Source organism: Pelmatolapia mariae, linkage group LG5, assembly GCF_036321145.2.
Source record: "Pelmatolapia mariae isolate MD_Pm_ZW linkage group LG5, Pm_UMD_F_2, whole genome shotgun sequence".
In the NCBI taxonomy this organism is placed as follows: domain Eukaryota; kingdom Metazoa; phylum Chordata; class Actinopteri; order Cichliformes; family Cichlidae; genus Pelmatolapia; species Pelmatolapia mariae.
In genome coordinates this window covers 37,269,452-37,288,243 of record NC_086231.1, presented here as the reverse complement: position 1 = coordinate 37,288,243, position 18,792 = coordinate 37,269,452, and the positions used below count along the sequence as shown (strand labels likewise).

Here is an 18,792-nt window from a genome sequence, read left to right as displayed (position 1 = left end):
CTAGGGGCCAGGACTCTCCTCTTCGGGTTCTTAGGGGATGTTGCTAACTCCGGGTCCGATAACAGGCACCACACCCGCAGTAGATGTGCACGGTGTGAGGTCTTGCAGCAAGCTATCAAATACGGTGCATTTCTCGACTTTTAAAAAAATGCTATGCGTCGCCAGGTGTTTCATCAGATTCGAGGAGTTACCTCCTTTGCACAGTATCACAGTATCACCTTAAAGCACTTGTTGCAGTCTGCTGAGTTTGCATCTTTTGCTGTGAAGTAGAGCCAGACTTTTGACCGCCTTGGGCATTTTTAATCTGTAGCTCTGCTCTAACAGAACGTACGTACCTGGGCCCGCCTACTATCCTTGGAAAGGTAAAATGATTGGCTAGAATCCAAAGTGTATGACATCTCAGGAAAAAAAAGCACCGAAATAAAGCACCGAAATGTGCGCTGCTTTTCGGTCTGGTTACTACTGTTTATGTCAGAACCGGTGCCATCATGGCATAATGGCCGGTACCCATCCCTAATTTGCGCATGTGTGAAGTTAACTCTACTTGGACAAACTGCTCGAAACAGGGGTTTGAGTCATTCTGTGCTTCAGATGGGTTAATAAAGATATTAAAATAAAAGATTTTAATCAGATTAATCATAATGATAGATTAATATATGTTGTAGAGGACATATATATATACACACATGTGTACATATATATAGATAGATAGATAGATAGATAGATAGAAAACACCATGAATGGGAAGGGCACTGAGATGGTGCATTCTTATAAATATCCGGGGTTTTCTACTTGGACCCTGGTCCCTAAACACTAATGGTCTCTACAAGCAGAGCTGCCCTTTCTTCCTGCAGAAGCTGAGGTCCTTTGGTGTGTGTGATGAAATGCTGTATACATTTTATCAGAGTGTGGTGGCCAGTGCTCTCTTTAGTGCTGATGTGTGTTGAGGGTGCATCCTGATGGACAAAAAATCCAGCTCAGTGTTTGGCAGGAGACTTGACTCACTTGAGACTGTGGTGTAAAGGGACACATTGAACAAAATGAAAGAACAACGGCAAAAACTCTCTTCATAGCCTCCCAGCTGGGCAAAAGAGCAGCAATGACAGTACATGTCATTGCTGATAGGATTTTCCTGAAGATCTGAGCAGTTCAGGAGGTTCCTTGTTCTCATGGCAATAAAAGTTTTAAAAACCCTCTGTGAGTCTAGAGTAGAACAAAGAATTCATTTATTTGGATAACCTGGTGTCTCTCATGTTTGGCCATGGTTTTGGCCAAAACTACAACAGGGAAACAGCATAGTGACAAATGTGAAACAAATAGATGGGAGTGTTCAGAATGAGACAGCAGGTAAGAATAGAGAACATTTATCGATGGCACTATCAATGCAAGTTTGTATTTCAGAAAGAAATCTCAGAAAAAAACAACTCATGGAGTCAAAAAGGTTAGGGTGGTATCACTCATCCCCCATCACCAGTAAAAGTCACATTTGTCTTAAAAATAAATCCATTATGCAACAGTAACAGAATAACAGACTCACTAATGATGATGAACATTGTGACTTTTGTGTTGTTTTGCTGAACTGGGGCCTGCATTAGTAAAAACGAAAAGGAAAACAGGAAACAAGTGCCTATAACAAATAAGTCAAATGATTACTGAAAACAAACACATGGCAACAGATCATAACACAACATGCTATACAGAAAGTTTGAAAGTTATAAATCTGCTTTAAACTAACACATAGGGATTTTGACAAAGTTGTACCTTTAACTGAGTTTATTACCATGTCTAACTGTACAATTTCCATCTTATATTTTGGGATGCCATCTGCCAGTGGCACATTGATCAAGGTACTTATTTTAAATATATAAAGATATAAAAATAAGTGTCCGATTCTATTAAATCAGAGTTTATTTTATTTTATTAATGGTTTTAACAGAAATGTCATTCCATGTCTTCTAGTAACATGGAATGTTACTAGAATAGACTAGACTAGACTAGACTAGAATAGAATAGAATAGAATAGAGTGCCTTTTATTGTCACTATACACATGTAAAATGAGATACAGAGCATCTCCTACTGAGTGCAGACAAGAGTCGTGGAGTACTTCCATTTATGAACGAATCAAACAGGAAACAAAAGCGAGTATGTGCAGCAAACATGTGGGGGTTTAATCATAACTCACTGATGATGATTTTAATTGAATTTATTGAGATACACAGTGGCTAGTGGAAGCTGTGACAACATTAGATGACATGTTCATAATTAGCCATGTACTGTAGTGATGAGGTTGGGTATGGAAGTCAGTGCAGTATACCAGAGGACCTAAACACATTTCACGGTCAGTCCACAACAAAAGCAAGCCATGTGCTAAATAGTGCCAAATGATTTTGACCACCATGGCTAGCACCAGCACTGGATCCACTGCCTCCCAGTTTCTCTCCTTTGAATCTAAAAATGAATAGCAGCCATCAGTCATTGTCAGGGCCGTCTTTCTCCAGCCCAGACGGATGGGAGTGACTAATGTCATTGCATGTTACTGTCCAGCCCTCCCGCCTCCACTCTTGCTCACTCACATCAAACAGACCTGACAGGCCACCAGCTATGGACCAAAGGGGCACCTCAATGTCACCTTTTTAGATATTTGGGGGAGGTTGTGGGGGTGGGGACTTGTTGAGGGAACACAATCAGCTCCCAGCATCCCACTCTTTGTTTTGTTTGTTGACTGACAGCTGAGGTGCTTTCAATTGGCAGTAAAGAGGATGTTGCCTGACAAATCTCTCGATTGTTGGGTAGCTCACTATAACTTCTATTCATATCCATTTTAGTGGATTTATTTAAACACATCAAATTTAATTACATCTTTGAGAATATTATGCTATTATGTGTGGGAAAGAACTGATTGCACTGGTTGTAGCCCATTTTTAGCAAGCAAAACATGTGCTGTTTATTTGAGATGTTGGGCTAAACAATACTTGTCCCAGTTATTATATTGAGGATAACAACTTCATCTCTTAGGATTGCTTCCCTGTAACAGTACATGAAGTATCCTTTGTGTCTACAAACATGTTATTTGGAAGCTACATTAGAGTTATGTGTCTGTCAATAATGACTCTAAGTATTCTGTGTGCTAATGATTTTTATTATGCCTTAAATACAGTTGTGTGTATATGAAATTTCATTAAAAATATGCGAAGTCATTGGAAGGACATTTTTCCCTTCCTTCAGTATATACAAAGCTCAATATTCTTTTGATATAAAGAAGCTATAAAATTGCTTTGAAATAACTCAAATTTCTTTAAATAAGGGATGTGCATTCTTTTTTTTAACTAATGGATTTTACTTTAGTAAAATGTGTTTTTTTTTAATTTTCTTAGCAGGTATTTCTTTGTTGGGCATACTCTACTGTGGCGTTTGTGTTAGCCTCCTGAGAACCAGCCTATTCATTTATGCCCTCTGTAATGGACATTTGTTTTTGGTCTATAAGTAATTTGACTCATTTGAAGTCCTGATGTACTAAATAGAGGACATTCTGGGCTCTCCATTGATGTCTCATGTGTTTGGTTGGCCTCTTTTAGCTACAAAGAGAAGGGATATCACAAAAAAGTTCAATGGGAACAGGAGGATATATCAGATTCATTACACAGCAACAGCCTCATGTTTAGTGTAGCATTCCAATTTTTCTTTTAAATTAATGACAAAATTGATCAAATTTTATTTTGCAAAGTTGTGTTATAACCATTGACAGTATGAACATGGATAGGTTTGAAAAATTAAAGTTTCAAAATGGTGCATTAATCATGACATGAAACTGCATGCTCAGTGGTTAACGACTTGTCAATCACCAGTCATCAGCCAGTGAGCGTGTGGTTTCATCTGTTTTTCTGCATCCAAAATGACACTGGTGGAAAAACTCATCTTCTACATGAGACTACACAAAGAAGTCAGTGACATTATGTCCATACTGTCAATTATAACGACATTTTTATCTAAAATTTGTTCTTCTTTCAATATACCACTTTGATTTCAAAGAATCATTAATTAAGCCCTCTACTTTGATGAGTAAAATAGATTATTGTGAGTCCTCACTCTTTGCTCATTCTCAGGTATTTAGTGTGACAGTTAAATGGGGCCACACTAGAGAGCTGGGGGCCACTGCCAATGCTGTGAAGAGGCATCAGAATGATGCCCTTTTTGTGTTTCTGACAAATGCAGAAAAGGCATTCACTGGGAAAATGATTATTATTACTTTCTCTTGTTGTAGTAAGTATAATAACAGCCAATATGGTGTTTAAGCACATGTAAAGAGAGTTAATGCGCAAATTTTGCCAATCATGCAAATTATGAATGACTGCATAACATGAATACGACACATGACATTTGCCTTTTTTATGTCTTTCTCTCTCTGTGTGCCGCCTCGTCGAATGCATAATCTGGCATAAACAGATGCTGATCGAGCCCAGAAGCATGGCATGGACGAGTTTATTTCAGCTAACCCCTGTAACTTTGACCACGCCTCGCTGTTTGAGCTTGTCCAGCGCCTCACTCTGGACCACAGGCTTAATGACTCATATTCCTGCTTGGTAAGTAAAAGAAAATCTAAAAAGAGTCTAAAACCTATAATTGATAGAAAAACTGACAACAATGGTGGCTGTTGAGAGGGAAACAAAGAGAAAAGATTGAGGTGTGCCAAATTTCACATGAAAATTACTGAAAATCAGTGGCAACAGGTCTTATGGAGTGAACACAGGAATGCATTCTGTATCTTAGCAACCGTAGTGTCTTAATAATAACAAAATCTAACTATCAGTAAAGATGTGGTTTAATATGCTAGCATGATACTATTGTTAAGTGCTATCCCATATGGAACAGATATATATAAATCTTATAAAGTTTGTATCTGTCTTGTGTGAAACTTGTATGAAAAGCATACAAGAGTGAAAACAGATATAAGATCCCTTGAAAAATTATATAAATTAAACTTGTATGTTTTGGATACTTACTAAAACAATGTATGAAAGTAATGAGAAAGTGGCCACTTTCATGAGTAAATCATATAAGTTTTTACTATTTCTTTTCCATATGGGATTACAGAGTGTTATAGCATATAAACATCACTTACTTCATCAGAGGAATCCGACAACAGTGTTTCTGTGTGTTACCAACAGGGCTGGTTTAGTCCTGGTCAGGTGTTTGTCTTGGATGAGTACTGTGCTCGTTATGGTGTTCGAGGCTGCCATCGCCATCTATGTTACCTGAGCGATCTGCTGGAGAGGGCAGAGAATGGAGCCATGATTGATCCCACACTGCTGCACTACAGCTTCGCCTTCTGTGCATCCCATGTCCATGGAAACAGGTAAATATCAACTCCTGTCTCCTTTATTTGCCCCAAATTCTCAAGTCCTCCTTTGTCAATGCAGAAATCACTGAAACTCTGAATAACTGAACTCTGAACTGAACAGTTAACTAATAATTAAAACTGGAACAGGGGCAGACCACATATATGTGGATATGCAATATGTAACTTTGGGTTTGATTTGGTTCCAGTGGCTGATTTTAGTTTTGATTTTGCATGTTGTTTTCATGCTCACTCTTCCATTTTCTTTTTTCTTTTTTTTTGTGCTTTGTATAACCTTCTTGCCTTATTCACACTGTGATTTACCCTTCCTGCACAGACCCAGTTAGTGTGTTTGGAACTTACCAGTATCTTGTAGCCTTTTTACCCTTTAACCCTGAGATCCTTTCCCAAACTGCTAAAAGAGAACTGAAAATCACAGAGTTCATGATAAAAAAAAAAAAGACTTTGGCTGTATGGTAAGATTTCCACAAAACGTTTTTCTAACCAAAGGTTTCGATAACTGAGGTGTTCAACTCATCACTCAGCAGATAAAGTACTGAAGAATCAAACGAGAGGTATACAGTAACCTATTCCCATCATATCACTAAAGGAGTATCACAGCTTCACATCCAGCTTTGTTAGCTGTTGATAACTGACTGACCCTAGAGCCAGTGTAGGTGTGGCTAAATGTTTCTGCCATTGAAAAGAAAGATCATCAGCACAGACAAAAAAAGGCTTATCAAAGGTAAACTTTAAATTTGAATCCAGCCTGAGACTTTCTGCGTGTTTGTCTGTTGGAAGATTGCCGTCAGTTTTACTCTAAGGAACAATTCTTTTGCAACTTGTAGACACATTTATTTAAACACTGGTTAAATCCTGCATTTTTGTGCTTATGAGAAACTCTGCTGTCAGCTGTTTTACACCAGACTGTAAGCTTGTTTTTTTAAAGCTGGAAGTCTGGACAGCACAGTAAATGGGGATAGACGAAACAGCCCTTTACTACAGTTTTTGGCAGTTTTGTCAGGTTGGTTGGGTCAGATTTCTGCCCTATCAGAGGTTTCCTTTTAAACTTTTTCTACCCCTCTTTTTACTGATTGTTCCTCAAAAGGAAACCTTTGGTGTCTCCCCATAATAGCATATATCTTGTCCCTCACTACTGACATAACTCACTACTAACTGATATAATTAACATTTTATCAAATTAACCCATTATCTAAAATGTCATTACAACAGTTCCAGGAACTATTCAGTATGAGTGATGTGTAGATGATCTGAGCCAGGTGTGCTTGTGCTGAGACGTCAGCCTATGGAACAAACTTTACATTACATAATCATCCCAATTCTACTGTGACAAATTAAAGGCAAATCCTGAATACTTGATCCCTACACAAAGTTGCAAAGTTTGGGTCCGTTTGTCCCTTCTGAGGGAATGCTCACTGAAAATCAGGGCTATTTATTTATTATAATAGAACTGTGTTGCATGCAAATCCATATAGTGCTAACCAGCGGTCATTATGATATTTCCTCAGTGAATGGCAAAAATCAAGCAGCAACTTAAAGGAGTAAAGAATATCTCAGCCAAATATTAAAAACTATTTAAAATGATGTTGGTGTGTAAATGGTAAATGGCCTGTATTTGTATAGCGCTTTACTTAGTCCCTAAGTACCCCAAAGCACTTTACACTACATTCAGTCATCCACCCATTGGTGATGGCAAGCTACATTGTAGCCACAGCTGCCCTGGGGCGCACTGACAGAGGCGAGGCTGCCAGACACTGGCGCCACCGGGCCCTCTGACCACCACCAGTAGGCAACGGGTGAAGTGTCTTGCCCAAGGACACAACGACTGAGACTGTCGGAGCCGGGGCTCGAACCGGCAACCTTCTGATTACATGATGAACTGCCAACTCTTGAGCCACGATCACCCCTTATAGAAGAAGTGTCTGAAGGAAGCTTTAATTCCTCAGTAGTTAATCTACTATTTTCTTTAAAAGTCTTGAATTACAGTTAGTACTTAAAGCACATCTTGATTAGTTCATTCAGAATCAACTGTGGCCAAATTACATTTTCCATATACTAATGGACGTGATGGTTTGGAGTGTGAAATCTGTGTGTGTGATGTTGACACCAGCAAATAAACAATTTTCACAGAGTGGGATATAAAACTTAATTAGAGGCTGTGCTTTTCAGTCGGATCAAACAGTGTCCTCTATTGAAGGTTGTTTGGGCTATGACTGATGAGTTCCCTGCATGTTATTCCACTAGCCTGTTATCTAAGTTGCACTATTTACCTCTTGTCTAATCTGCTGTGATGTGATCAGCTATCATATCTGTCAACATCACAGTCAGCTGTCGGCAGCTGAAGCCAAACAAAGATAGACGAGGGCCACTCCAGCATTGAGGGCAAAGGTCAGGGAGGGCTGTCTGTCAGTGCCCCCACCTCCAACCTGCATCATTTCTCCAACTAACCCTCCTGTATGTATCCATCCATCTATCAATCTTTTCATCTATCTGTGACAAATAGTGACGGAGGACTGAGGCCTTTTTTGATCGCTATGGACAGATGGATAGCAGTCACTCTAACAGAAAGAGAGGGAAAAAAACAGGGGCAAATATGACCAGCTAGAATTTTTGGAATTAGAAATGGTAGGCTCATACACTTTATTTAGTATCATAACAGACTTTACACATAGAAAAATGTTTGTGCATGTGAATAAATATCTAAAAAAAAGAGTAGAATTTTTTTAAAAATCCAAAAATAATTATATCTTTATGTAGTCCCGTCCACAGACATGAGGCAGAGACCTAATCTGCCAGTCCAGCCATCGTGCCTGGAGGTTGAGTCATGACATGTTGACAGGTTGTCATGTGTTATGGCTGAATGTCTCTGCAGCCATAGCTGCTGCATGTGCCCATATGCACACACCTCATCCTAGGCCAGACCCCCCCCCCCCCCCCCCAAACACATAAATACCACACCACCGCTACTGCCTTCTAATAGCCTGCCAGCCTGGAGGTGTTGGTGCATCAAGTTAGATGCAACTGCCCGGTCACCTGCTAAAGAGTCAGGATTTGACTTCTGTAGAACTAAATGTCAACTCCATTCAGGTCCAGTGCTTGTTGTGAAATGTCTTTAAAACAGATAAATAATATTTCAGCTGCAGTTGATTTTGTATTTGTGTTTAATTGGTACATTTGAAAGAAAACTGAACATTATTGCAGTTATTTTCACACAGCTGTTTTCACAGAAACATCTGGCATCTTTTTCAATGACATCAATGTCACTTTGTACTGTGAAACCTGACAATGCAAAATAATATTTTACTTTTCTTTTTTGAGTTTAAGTTCTATTATATAAATAATCAGCCTTTGTGTAGCACTGTATAGAAATGTTTACTAGTAAATACTAATCTAGATAGTGTGTATTCAGAGACGTGCAAAGGTGTATTGAGATGTTTTGCATATTTGTTTTAGATAAAGAGATTTTTTGGTAGAAAAAAATGTACTCCATGTAACATATATAAAAACAGAATGTAATGATTTGCAAATCTTATAAAGTCCTGTTGTCTTCACAATAGAACATAGAAAAAAGTGAAACTGAATATAGAAACTGAAATATTTTACTGTTTCATGAAACATATTAGCTACTTTTGAATTTGATGGCAGCAACACATATCAAAACATGTGGGACGGGGCAACAAAAGGCTGGAAAAGTAAGTACTACCAAAAAGATATAACTGAAGGAACATCAAGTATTTGGGTCATTAGGAGAAAAGATAACTCTGTCTACAAAATCGCCGAACAATTTCAGAATAATGTTCATCAAAGCAACATTAAAAAGACTTTGAATATCATATTAGCAATGCTTTATAATATTATCAAATGATTCTGAGAAATTACTGTGCAGAAAGAACAAGGAAAAGCATCAATTAGTATAGATGCTCGTGAACTTTGAGCTGCCAGGCAGCACTACATTAATACAGATAGGATTCTGTGATGGAAATCACTGCACGGGCACAGGAACACTTCTCTCCAAAGGTATAATTTCCACTCAGAACTCAGTTTCTTAGATTTTGTAAAAATGAGTTTGAAGGGAAAATGGCAAACGTGCTCCATGGTGGTCTGGATGTGGTGGTGACTGCACAGAAAAACAGATGTGAAACTGCTGCCAACTTTCTGTCTATCACAGAAGGCTTATTTGCTTGTTGTCGTCATCATAGCTGTGAGATCATCAGGTCAAGCAAACATGAGGAAGCTGCCAAGGAATGATATGTGGCTGAAAGAGAGAACACATGAAAGCCCTTCAGGACCTAATTAGTGTGAAATTTCCTTCTTTTATTTTCTGTCACAGTAAAGAAGTTGAGGTGCTTCTCATCAGTGAATTTTAGCCGTGATAATTCCTCTCCTGTTTTGGTTTTAGACTTTTAGACTTGCACACAGCAAAATTAAGCACCAGTCGCATAACAAAGGAAAACAGTAAGCTTAGCACTCACACGAAAATTTACCACTAGGACCAAAGCTTTCATAAGCTGGTATTTTATTTATTTCTTTATTTTAATTTCAATGACACATTTATTATGATGCTTTAATTATTTTTCTACTTGTTGTTCTTTCCAGTCCACCAAAATTGTAACTGTCTTTTTCAGACAATGCTCAGTAATATTAACTCTTGGCAGATAAACTAATGATGAGGTCAAAGCAACAAAGACACCATGCAGTCATCTCCTCATCAGTGTCATGCTTTCCACTAACAGAGCCCTACAGGTGACTGCAGCACACTGCTAGTGTCTGCTCAAATGTCCATAAAACCAAAGGGGAGTTTGGATGAGACGAGAACTGCTGAGCAACTTGATAATCCTTTAATCTAACACGGCACTCATGAAGTAGTGTAGCAAGTACCCCCCCACCTCCCTCTAACACACAGTTTCTTGCTGTCTGTTGAAAGACATGTCAAATGGAAGTTTGAGAAAGAGGGAGAGCGAGGAAGAGTGTCATGTCTCCTGCTTCTCAACATGCTGTCATGGCTCCAGTCCAGCGCCTCTTCTGTCACATGCACTCTGCTCACACTCTACCCAGACCCAACCATGTCACAAACGATAAACTCTCTCTCTCCCTCTCTCTCTCACTCACACACACACACACTGACACACACACATGCGCACACACACTCACACACACACATGCGCACACACACTCACACAAACACACACACACACACACACACACTGACACACACACATGCGCACACACACTCACACACACACAAACACACACACACACACACGTAAAGCTGTTTATACCTTATATATTAATATATGAAAAATACAGCATAATAGTCCCGTGCACAATCTTTCATTTTATTTCATTCTTTCCATTTTGCATAATTCTTAACTAAAGTAACTAAACTAAAGCTTGTTTTCTCATGACGCAGTCTCATCTCATCGGCATCAGTCACTGGTGAGGTCTGGGCACTCTGCCAAGAAATGACGGGTAATTTTCTCCTGTCAACTTGGGTGCGATACATGGTGGACAATCCACAGCATCTATGAAAATAGATTTTTTTTCTATTTTATGAAAATCTAAAATGGTGAAAATATCTATTTATTTCTCCAGACTTTTACATAAGAAGTATACATGATGTGTGAAATAAGAATGTGTTTTTATCATGATTTGCATTATTCTAGATTTAGAGAGAAGATCAGTTTTTACCTTTGAAACAAATTTACTGACTAACAAGATGAGTTTCTGTGAAAATTTAACATTTACTCAAGGATTAGCAGTAACTTGAGTAAAAACAAGTACTTAAAAGTACTCAAGTAATTTAAAAAAAATCTATTTGACATGTAGGTTGGTTTCACACATAAGGTTGAGTATAGTATAAGATTAAAATGCGCATTTGGGCTGTCATAACTCATAGCAACTTGCAAAGACTCTTAATATTAGTTATTTGAGGCTGTTTTAAACTGAGCCAAGTGGAAAATAAATATTTAGAGCTACTCTAGGACTAAATTAGAACCTAAATTAATCTTCCAAGGGATTAACTTTTGGTTATCAGTGTGTCTTAGGAAGCATATATTTCAGCCAACCCCAGCAGGGATGGGATCGATAACTGAATAAATAAATAAATAATGCATTAACTTAAAAGTAATGCAGTACATTATTTTTTAATTATTCACTAGATAGTAATTTGTTACTTATCCACATACAGTGTTTACATATGACCTAAAAACTGACAACATACATTGTAAATACTAATATTGATGATTCTGCAGAGAAACAGAAAAACGTATTTTCCCCTCTGCAGAAGAATAAAATTATGAGGCATTATAAATCCCCCTCTCCCTTACATTTATGCACGCACAGATCAACCCTGCATGTACTTTGTGCATTTACACGTTTTTCTGGAATATACTGAGCAAAGCTGTTCGGTGTAGCTGGACACTTCTTCAACTCAAGTGGTTTTTGTTGGCATTGTCGAGATTCTTCTACGTTGTACACGTGCAAGTGTTTTGGTGTATTCTGACTGTTTGGCATCAGATCTTTGCTTTTTTACTTGTTCCTGTCTGAACATATCCATACTTTGTGGCCATACTTCATACCTTATCTCCCTTGTTGGTAGTATGACACCATTTATGGCTATATAAATCCCACCTCCAGCAGGATGACTGAGACTGCCAGCTGACCCTTCGGCTATGTTCAGTCCAGGAGTGGCTTAACTACTGCAATAGGGTCAGGACAATCATGCTGTGTGCAGGAGATATCAAGGAGCCTGTCCATGTGCATTTCTGGATTAAGGAGAGTCAGGTCCTCTGCACCTCAACACATACCTGAGGTCCTGGTATGGGGCCTCAGACCTCCTTTAGCATGCTCAGATACTAGGGGAAGAACTTCAGAGAACGTCAGAAATTGTCTAGCTGGGTATTTCTCCTACCTTCTCCACCGGTGGAGGGAACTTAACTTAAAGCAGGGTCCTGCAGTGTAGCCAGTGATTCATTGTCAGCTGGACTTCACAGACGCAACCCCCATCATTTGGGATTCTGTCCACAAGGGCTGAACGGTCAACTGCCACTGAACTGTCAACCAGGTAACCCAGTGTTGGAGCTAAGCACTGTCCTCCTTGTGCTTCAGCAGTCCCTGCAGTGACTCATGCCATCATGAGGACACAGAGTGCAGTCACAGCAGCCCTAAAGCTGTGTCACCCATTCACACAAACATTTTTTTTCTAAGATTTTTGTACCTCAGTCCTTTTTTTCTAACATTCACACACATTCATTTGCTGATGGATACGTCAGAGAGCAAATTAACCATACAATCTGAGGATAGAAGACGCGCTTCCAAACAGGGAGAGAGTGCACTGATGTAGAGTGGGAAGAGTGGTGGCTGATAGACCAGAGATGCCTCAAACAGAGCCTGTAGCAGGGTAGGTGAGAGAATTCTGGGCGTATTCAACCTAGGACAGTTGAGAGGACCAGATGGAGGGGTTTTGAGGAGTGATGCAGCCGAGGGAGATCTCGATCTCCTGGTTGAGCCTTTCAGTTTGTCCATTTGTCTGTTGGTGTTGGCCCCGAGGGCATTGCAAAATACCTTCCAAGCTTGGGCGATGAACTGGGATTCTGTGTAACTTAAAAACATGATCAGCAAGTAGTTTGGCTATGTCTGAGGCCATGGGTAATTTCACAAGGACTAGAAAGTGAGCTGCTGTAGAGAATCTATCAATGGTAGATAAGATGACTGTCACACCGGGCTGTTCACCCACTATAGGTCATGTGTCTCATTACATGAGCCAAGGTGTAAAAAAAAAGGTGTGGGTCATATCAACAGAGGCTAAAGCAGACCTGACACCCACTGAGTACTGCTTTTATTTCTGGCACAGATGGCACATGCCACTACATAGTCCTTGACATACCTCCATGGTGACCAAGCAGAAGTAACATTTGAGGAGAGAAATGGGTGGCCAGTGTATGTCCAGTGGATCACAACAGAATGGTCAGTGATGGGATCATATCGGTAGTTAGGGGGACCTAAGGATCATGTTCATCCTGCACAGCTTGATGGCTCATTTTCTCCAAATCCCATTTCAGTGATCCAACAGTACATGAAGCATGAAGTACGGAGAATTCATTCAGGGTCCAGCAGGCTGGTGTCATCCAAGTACTCGTTAGAAAGTGCGTCCATTTTGACATTCCTTGACTCTGAGTGATAGAACATTAAAATTGAAATGTCAGGAAAAATGGAGACCAGTGGGCTGGATGAGCATTTAACCTTTTAGCACTTTTAAGGTAATTGAGGTTCTTGTGATTTGTTCAGATAACAAAAGTCTGCTCGGCCTCCTCCAGCCAGTGGCATCACACCTCCAGTACCAACTTCACTGTGAGCAGCTTGTGATGCTCTACATCATAATTGCGTACAGTGGGGATCAGCTGCCAGAAGGAGAAGGTACGGGGTTGCAGGTTACCTTGGAGGCCTGACCACTGCGAGAGAACTGCCCCCACCCTGGAGTCAGACACATCTACCTCAATGATGAACTGGAGTTTGGTATCTGGTTGCATGAGGACTGGTGCTGAGGTGAACAGTTCCTTTAATTAAGTGAAGGCTGCTGCAGCTTCTGAGTAACAAACAAAGGGCACTTTAGGTGAAGTGAGATGTGTGAGAGGTGTGGCTACCTGACTGTAGTTGCGGATGAAGCATCAATAAAATGAAAAGCAGAGGAAATGCTGTACCAGCTTCTGAGGTGGAAGGAAGGAAGGTCTCTCAACACATCATTTACCAGAGCTTGAAAGACAGTGCATGCATTTGTTAATCCAAAGGGTATGACCAGGTATGAAGTGCCCAAAGTGTGTCAAAGGCTTCCACTTGTCATCCTTCCAGATGCGTATTAAGTGGTAGACGTTACGGAGATCGAGTTCAGTGAAATCAGTGACCCCCAGGAGGGGCTTAAAAGCAGAAGTGATTAGGGGCAGTGGATATTTGTTCTTGAAGGTTATTTGAGTCCACGATAGTCTATGCATTTGTCTTTCTTAATAACAAACAAATAAACAGCACCTACGAGGGAGGAAGACGGACAGATGATTCAAGGGGCCAAGGATTCCAGTATGTATTTTTCCATCACTTCCTTCCCATGCCGCGACAGGATGTAAAGGCAACTGAAGGGAAGATTGATGGTGCAGTCATAGGTTCTGTGCAAAGAGAGAGATAGGGCTTTATCTTTAGTGAACACTTCCTGTAAATTATGGTATTCTCTGGCACAGCTGAAAGATCGGGAGGAATTGTGTGAGCTGAATCAAACTTCAAAAACTAGTCCGACTTACTGCCGGCAATATGAACCAAGCCCGCGCTATGGTTGTACAGGGACTGAATGGGCAACAGCCAGACACTCCATACTCCCAAAGCATCCCCCACAGGATACTTTGAGGTTGAGGTTGAGTGCCTTGCCCACAAAATGAAGTAAAAAGTTAAGCAAAAAAGTACACTGGTTTGGCAAACTTCCACAAACCCTTGAATATCCCCAAGGTGATGGTCTAGTGTCCCACAACCAGGAGGAAAACTGCATTGTTCCACCTAAATCCAAAGTTCAACTAACGGACAGACTGTCCTCTCCAGTACCCTAGCATATATTTTCCCAGGGAGGCTGAGGAGTGTGATCCCCTAATAGTTGGAGCACTCCCTCACCCTTTTTAAACAAGGGAACCATCACCCCAGTCTGCCAATCCAGAGGCACTGCCCGAGACCTCAACCACCACAATGGTAGTGGGATGCTGTGTGAGTACAGCACTGCTTCCCCCTCCTGACTCCTCTAATTGTTTGCTGCAGAGCACCCTTAAAAATCTAATCGAAGCTCTGCTAGAGGTGGGAATTGAAGATGTCATGGAATGGTGCCTCTGCCAGAAGTTCCCAGAGCACTGCTCATTAAACATTTGGATGCACTAGGTATGCCCAGCATCTTCCCCTACCACCAGATCCAACAGTTGACAGTTCAGCATCTCTCTTTAACTGCATGTCCAAGACATATAGCCGTAGATCTGATGATATGATTACAAAATTAATCATCAACCTCTGTGTCCTGGTGTGTACCAGAGTGCACTCGCCAGCACCCTACCCAGTGAATCCAAGAAGGCTGACACACGGGTACAGATGACAGTCAGGACCTATTCCCCCTAAGGTGCAGGCAAGCAACCCCTCATCCACTGGTGAAAACTTCAACATACAGGCAGCAAACTGGGAGGATACAAGTATACCCACCCCTGCTTGCTCATTTAGGGCAATTCCATAATCAAACAGAATCAGTCAGAAGCAGGACTCGGGTGTAGACTCTCTTCAAATTAAATTGTAAATTTATTTACTAGTGGTGCAACTACACTACCGTCCAAAGATTTTAAAACAATTTTTCCAGTCATTTATTCCAATTCAAGTCATTCAAGTCCAATGAATAGCTTGAAATGGTACAAAGGTAAGTGTTGAACTGCCAGAGGTTAAAAAAAAGGTAAGGTTACCCAAAATTGAAAAATAATAAACATTTCATAATTATAAGAAAAGGGCTTTTTCGGTGAACACAAAATAGGTTAATAATTTAAAGCTGTTCTGCAGGTTGATCAAGCCTTGAAAGCTGCTGTTACTAATGCCTACGGGTGTTTCAATTTTTCTGGATTACTTACAACTCCCTCTGTCTGAATAAATGCAGTGTTGGAAAACACTGTGATACCATACCTTAGTGAGCATCAGTTGAACAGTATTGCACTGCAGAAAGTAGTGTGTTGCTACAAAATGGTGAGAAAAAGGCAATTAACAATAGAAGAGAGACAGATAATCACAACACTTAAAAATTTACCTCTTTTCTATACCGAAATTGCAAAAAAATGTCAAGGAAAGCAGAAGCAGAAAGCATACTGAAACTATAATTCATGTATAATGACTTTACTTTCTATCAATAACACACTCACACGCACACATATGCATGTACACTGACACAGACCTACACTCACCCCCCACCCCCTCCAAATGCCTTCGAAGCTTATGTCTTCTATGTAGTGAGATGTGCTGATTCATGTGCTGAGGTGTTTTTTTCTGTTCTCAAACTGATCTCCCTGTTGGAGCTCAGTCTGGGGGGAGTTATTTTTTCTCCTCGTCTTTCCTCATGTTGTGCATTTTCCATTGTTATACCTCTCTGACCTGTCTTCCCCATGTGATGTTGTAATGTATGTATGGTCGGAGGGTAAGATGGCGCTGGCAAAGGTCGGTAGCCTTAACCCAACAAATTTCCCATGCTTGGGACTAATAAAGGTTATCTTATCTTATCTTATCTTATCTTATCTTATCTTATCTTATCTTATCTTATCTTATCTTATCTTATCTTATCTTATCTTATCTTATCTTATCTTATCTTATCTTAACCAGGATTTTGAGGTTATTGAGGAAAAACTGTTAGTTAATAACATAATAGGTGAATAATGTGGTCATGGATTCACCAAGTGCTTTGCCGGCTAATAAAGTGTTACCACAAAAACAAATGTTTTGTTTATGTGAATCTGCATGTTGAATACTTTGTATAAATTTTGCATATTTAAATAATTTCATTAATCTGAAATATAATTAAACCATCTCAGTGTGCATGCCTCCACCTACAATGCCTGCTTCAGTTATAGGCACAGCTACTTGATCCTGGTTTGCTGTTGGATGATGTGGCAAGCTCCTATATGTAAGACATTATGAAGGCTCTACAAAGAAATGTTGGCCCACCCCATGTGCTGTGAGAGCCTGTAACTCATTCTCAAGGGGGCAAACTGAAACTTTTTTCAGATTATGTTGATGCCACCAGCACGGTGGCACGGTGGTTAGCACTGTTGTTAACGCACAGCAAGAAGGTCCTGAGTTCAATTCCACCATCAGGCCGGGGTCTTTCTGTGTGGAGTTTGCATGTTCTCCCCGGGTACTCCGGCTTCCTCCCACAGTCCAAATCTAAATTGCCCATAGGAGTGAATGTCAGTGTGAATGGTTGTCTGTGTCTCTATGTGTTAGCCCTGCGACAGACTGGCGACTTGTCCACGGTGTACCCTGCCTTTCGCCCTATGACAGCTGGGATAGGCTCCAGCACCCCCCGCGACCCTGGAAAGGATGAGAGGAAGCGAATGGATGGATGGATGTTGATTTTATATGGAGTGACCCTGATAAGAAAATTTTAATTTACTGATTAATTCCAGTTTCAACACCACAGTTTTAATAAATAACAGAAGATATGCATTTTACATTTCAATTAATAAAAGTAAGTAATATTGCCGTTTCCTTTATTAAAAAAGTTAACAGTTTTTTAAAAATATGAATTATACGTTAGATCGAAAGGTATAAGCAAATGCTAACATTATCCGTGGAAAATATGGGTATTTTGACATCCGTGCTGAAAGGTTCAACAGAAACTTTGAGTGCATTTTTTTAAATGCCTCTGTGTTTCAGGCCCGACGGTATCGGCACAGTCACTGTTGAGGAGAAAGAGCGCTTTGAGGAAATCAAGGAGAGGCTACGGGTGCTTCTTGAAAACCAGATTACACACTTCCGGTAGGACCCATTGCACCAACTACACAATGACACATTGCCCAATTGGACTGTTGAAGTTTGAACAAAACAAAACAAACCTCTTTTCTGAACAGGTACTGTTTTCCATTTGGAAGACCTGAAGGGGCATTGAAGGCAACTCTGTCCCTGCTCGAAAGGGTAAGACTGTTGTAGCACAGGATAAAGCATAAGATTGATCCTACCTGTTTTTGGTGGCTCTTTGGGAAGGACTATATGTCCAGTCATACAATACTACACTGCTATTTCTTTTTTATCATTGTTGATTTTGCTACTACTTGTAGCTTTGTCAGGTTTCTTTTTATTTACTGGAGGGAAAGAGTTAGTTGATTTTTATAACAAACAATGCAGAGCAAACTGAAACCTGTTTAATTCTGCTCTTTAACTTTAAACTTTAGCTCAAACTGTCATCTTTTCTTGAAACTAATGATAATATTTCCATGCCAAAACCAAACAAAACAACAATAATTAAAAGTAATAAAACTCTTAACATGAGGACAACAAAATCTAAAGATTTAATGGGACATATGGAGGCTATAGAGTAATTTTTTCATTTAAGCCTGAGGACATATTTTTACAATATTTATTTACATCTTTTATTAAAAAGTACTGCAAAAATAAATAAATAACAATAATTTTGCTGTTTTTTTTGTATAAGGTTTTAATGAAAGATATTGTCACCCCAGTCCCACAAGAGGAAGTCAAAGGTGTGATCCGTAAGTGTTTGGAGCAGGCAGCTCAGGTCAATTACCAGCGTCTGTCAGAGTATGCAAAACTGGAAGGTACGTTATTACTCTGCTCCTTTGTGTGAACGCAATCTTGCTATAGTACTAGTGGTAGCTGTAATAGTAGTAGTCGTAGTAATAGCTGTTATGACATTTATTGGTTTTTGGAA

The 18,792-nt window shown here is 39.9% G+C and overlaps 1 protein-coding gene across 2 annotated transcripts in view; it reads left to right on the top strand.

Moving 5' to 3' along the window:
• Window positions 1–18,792, top strand: part of cadpsa (Ca2+-dependent activator protein for secretion a) — a 318,715-nt gene that overhangs the window by 179,566 nt on the left and 120,357 nt on the right. For both annotated transcript variants that reach the window (XM_063474914.1, XM_063474915.1), the window contains exons 12-16: window positions 4,445–4,581; window positions 5,167–5,354; window positions 17,781–17,882; window positions 17,975–18,038; window positions 18,556–18,679. In XM_063474914.1, the coding sequence (XP_063330984.1) occupies window positions 4,445–4,581; window positions 5,167–5,354; window positions 17,781–17,882; window positions 17,975–18,038; window positions 18,556–18,679 (615 nt within the window). The remainder of the gene's footprint in view (window positions 1–4,444; window positions 4,582–5,166; window positions 5,355–17,780; window positions 17,883–17,974; window positions 18,039–18,555; window positions 18,680–18,792) is intronic.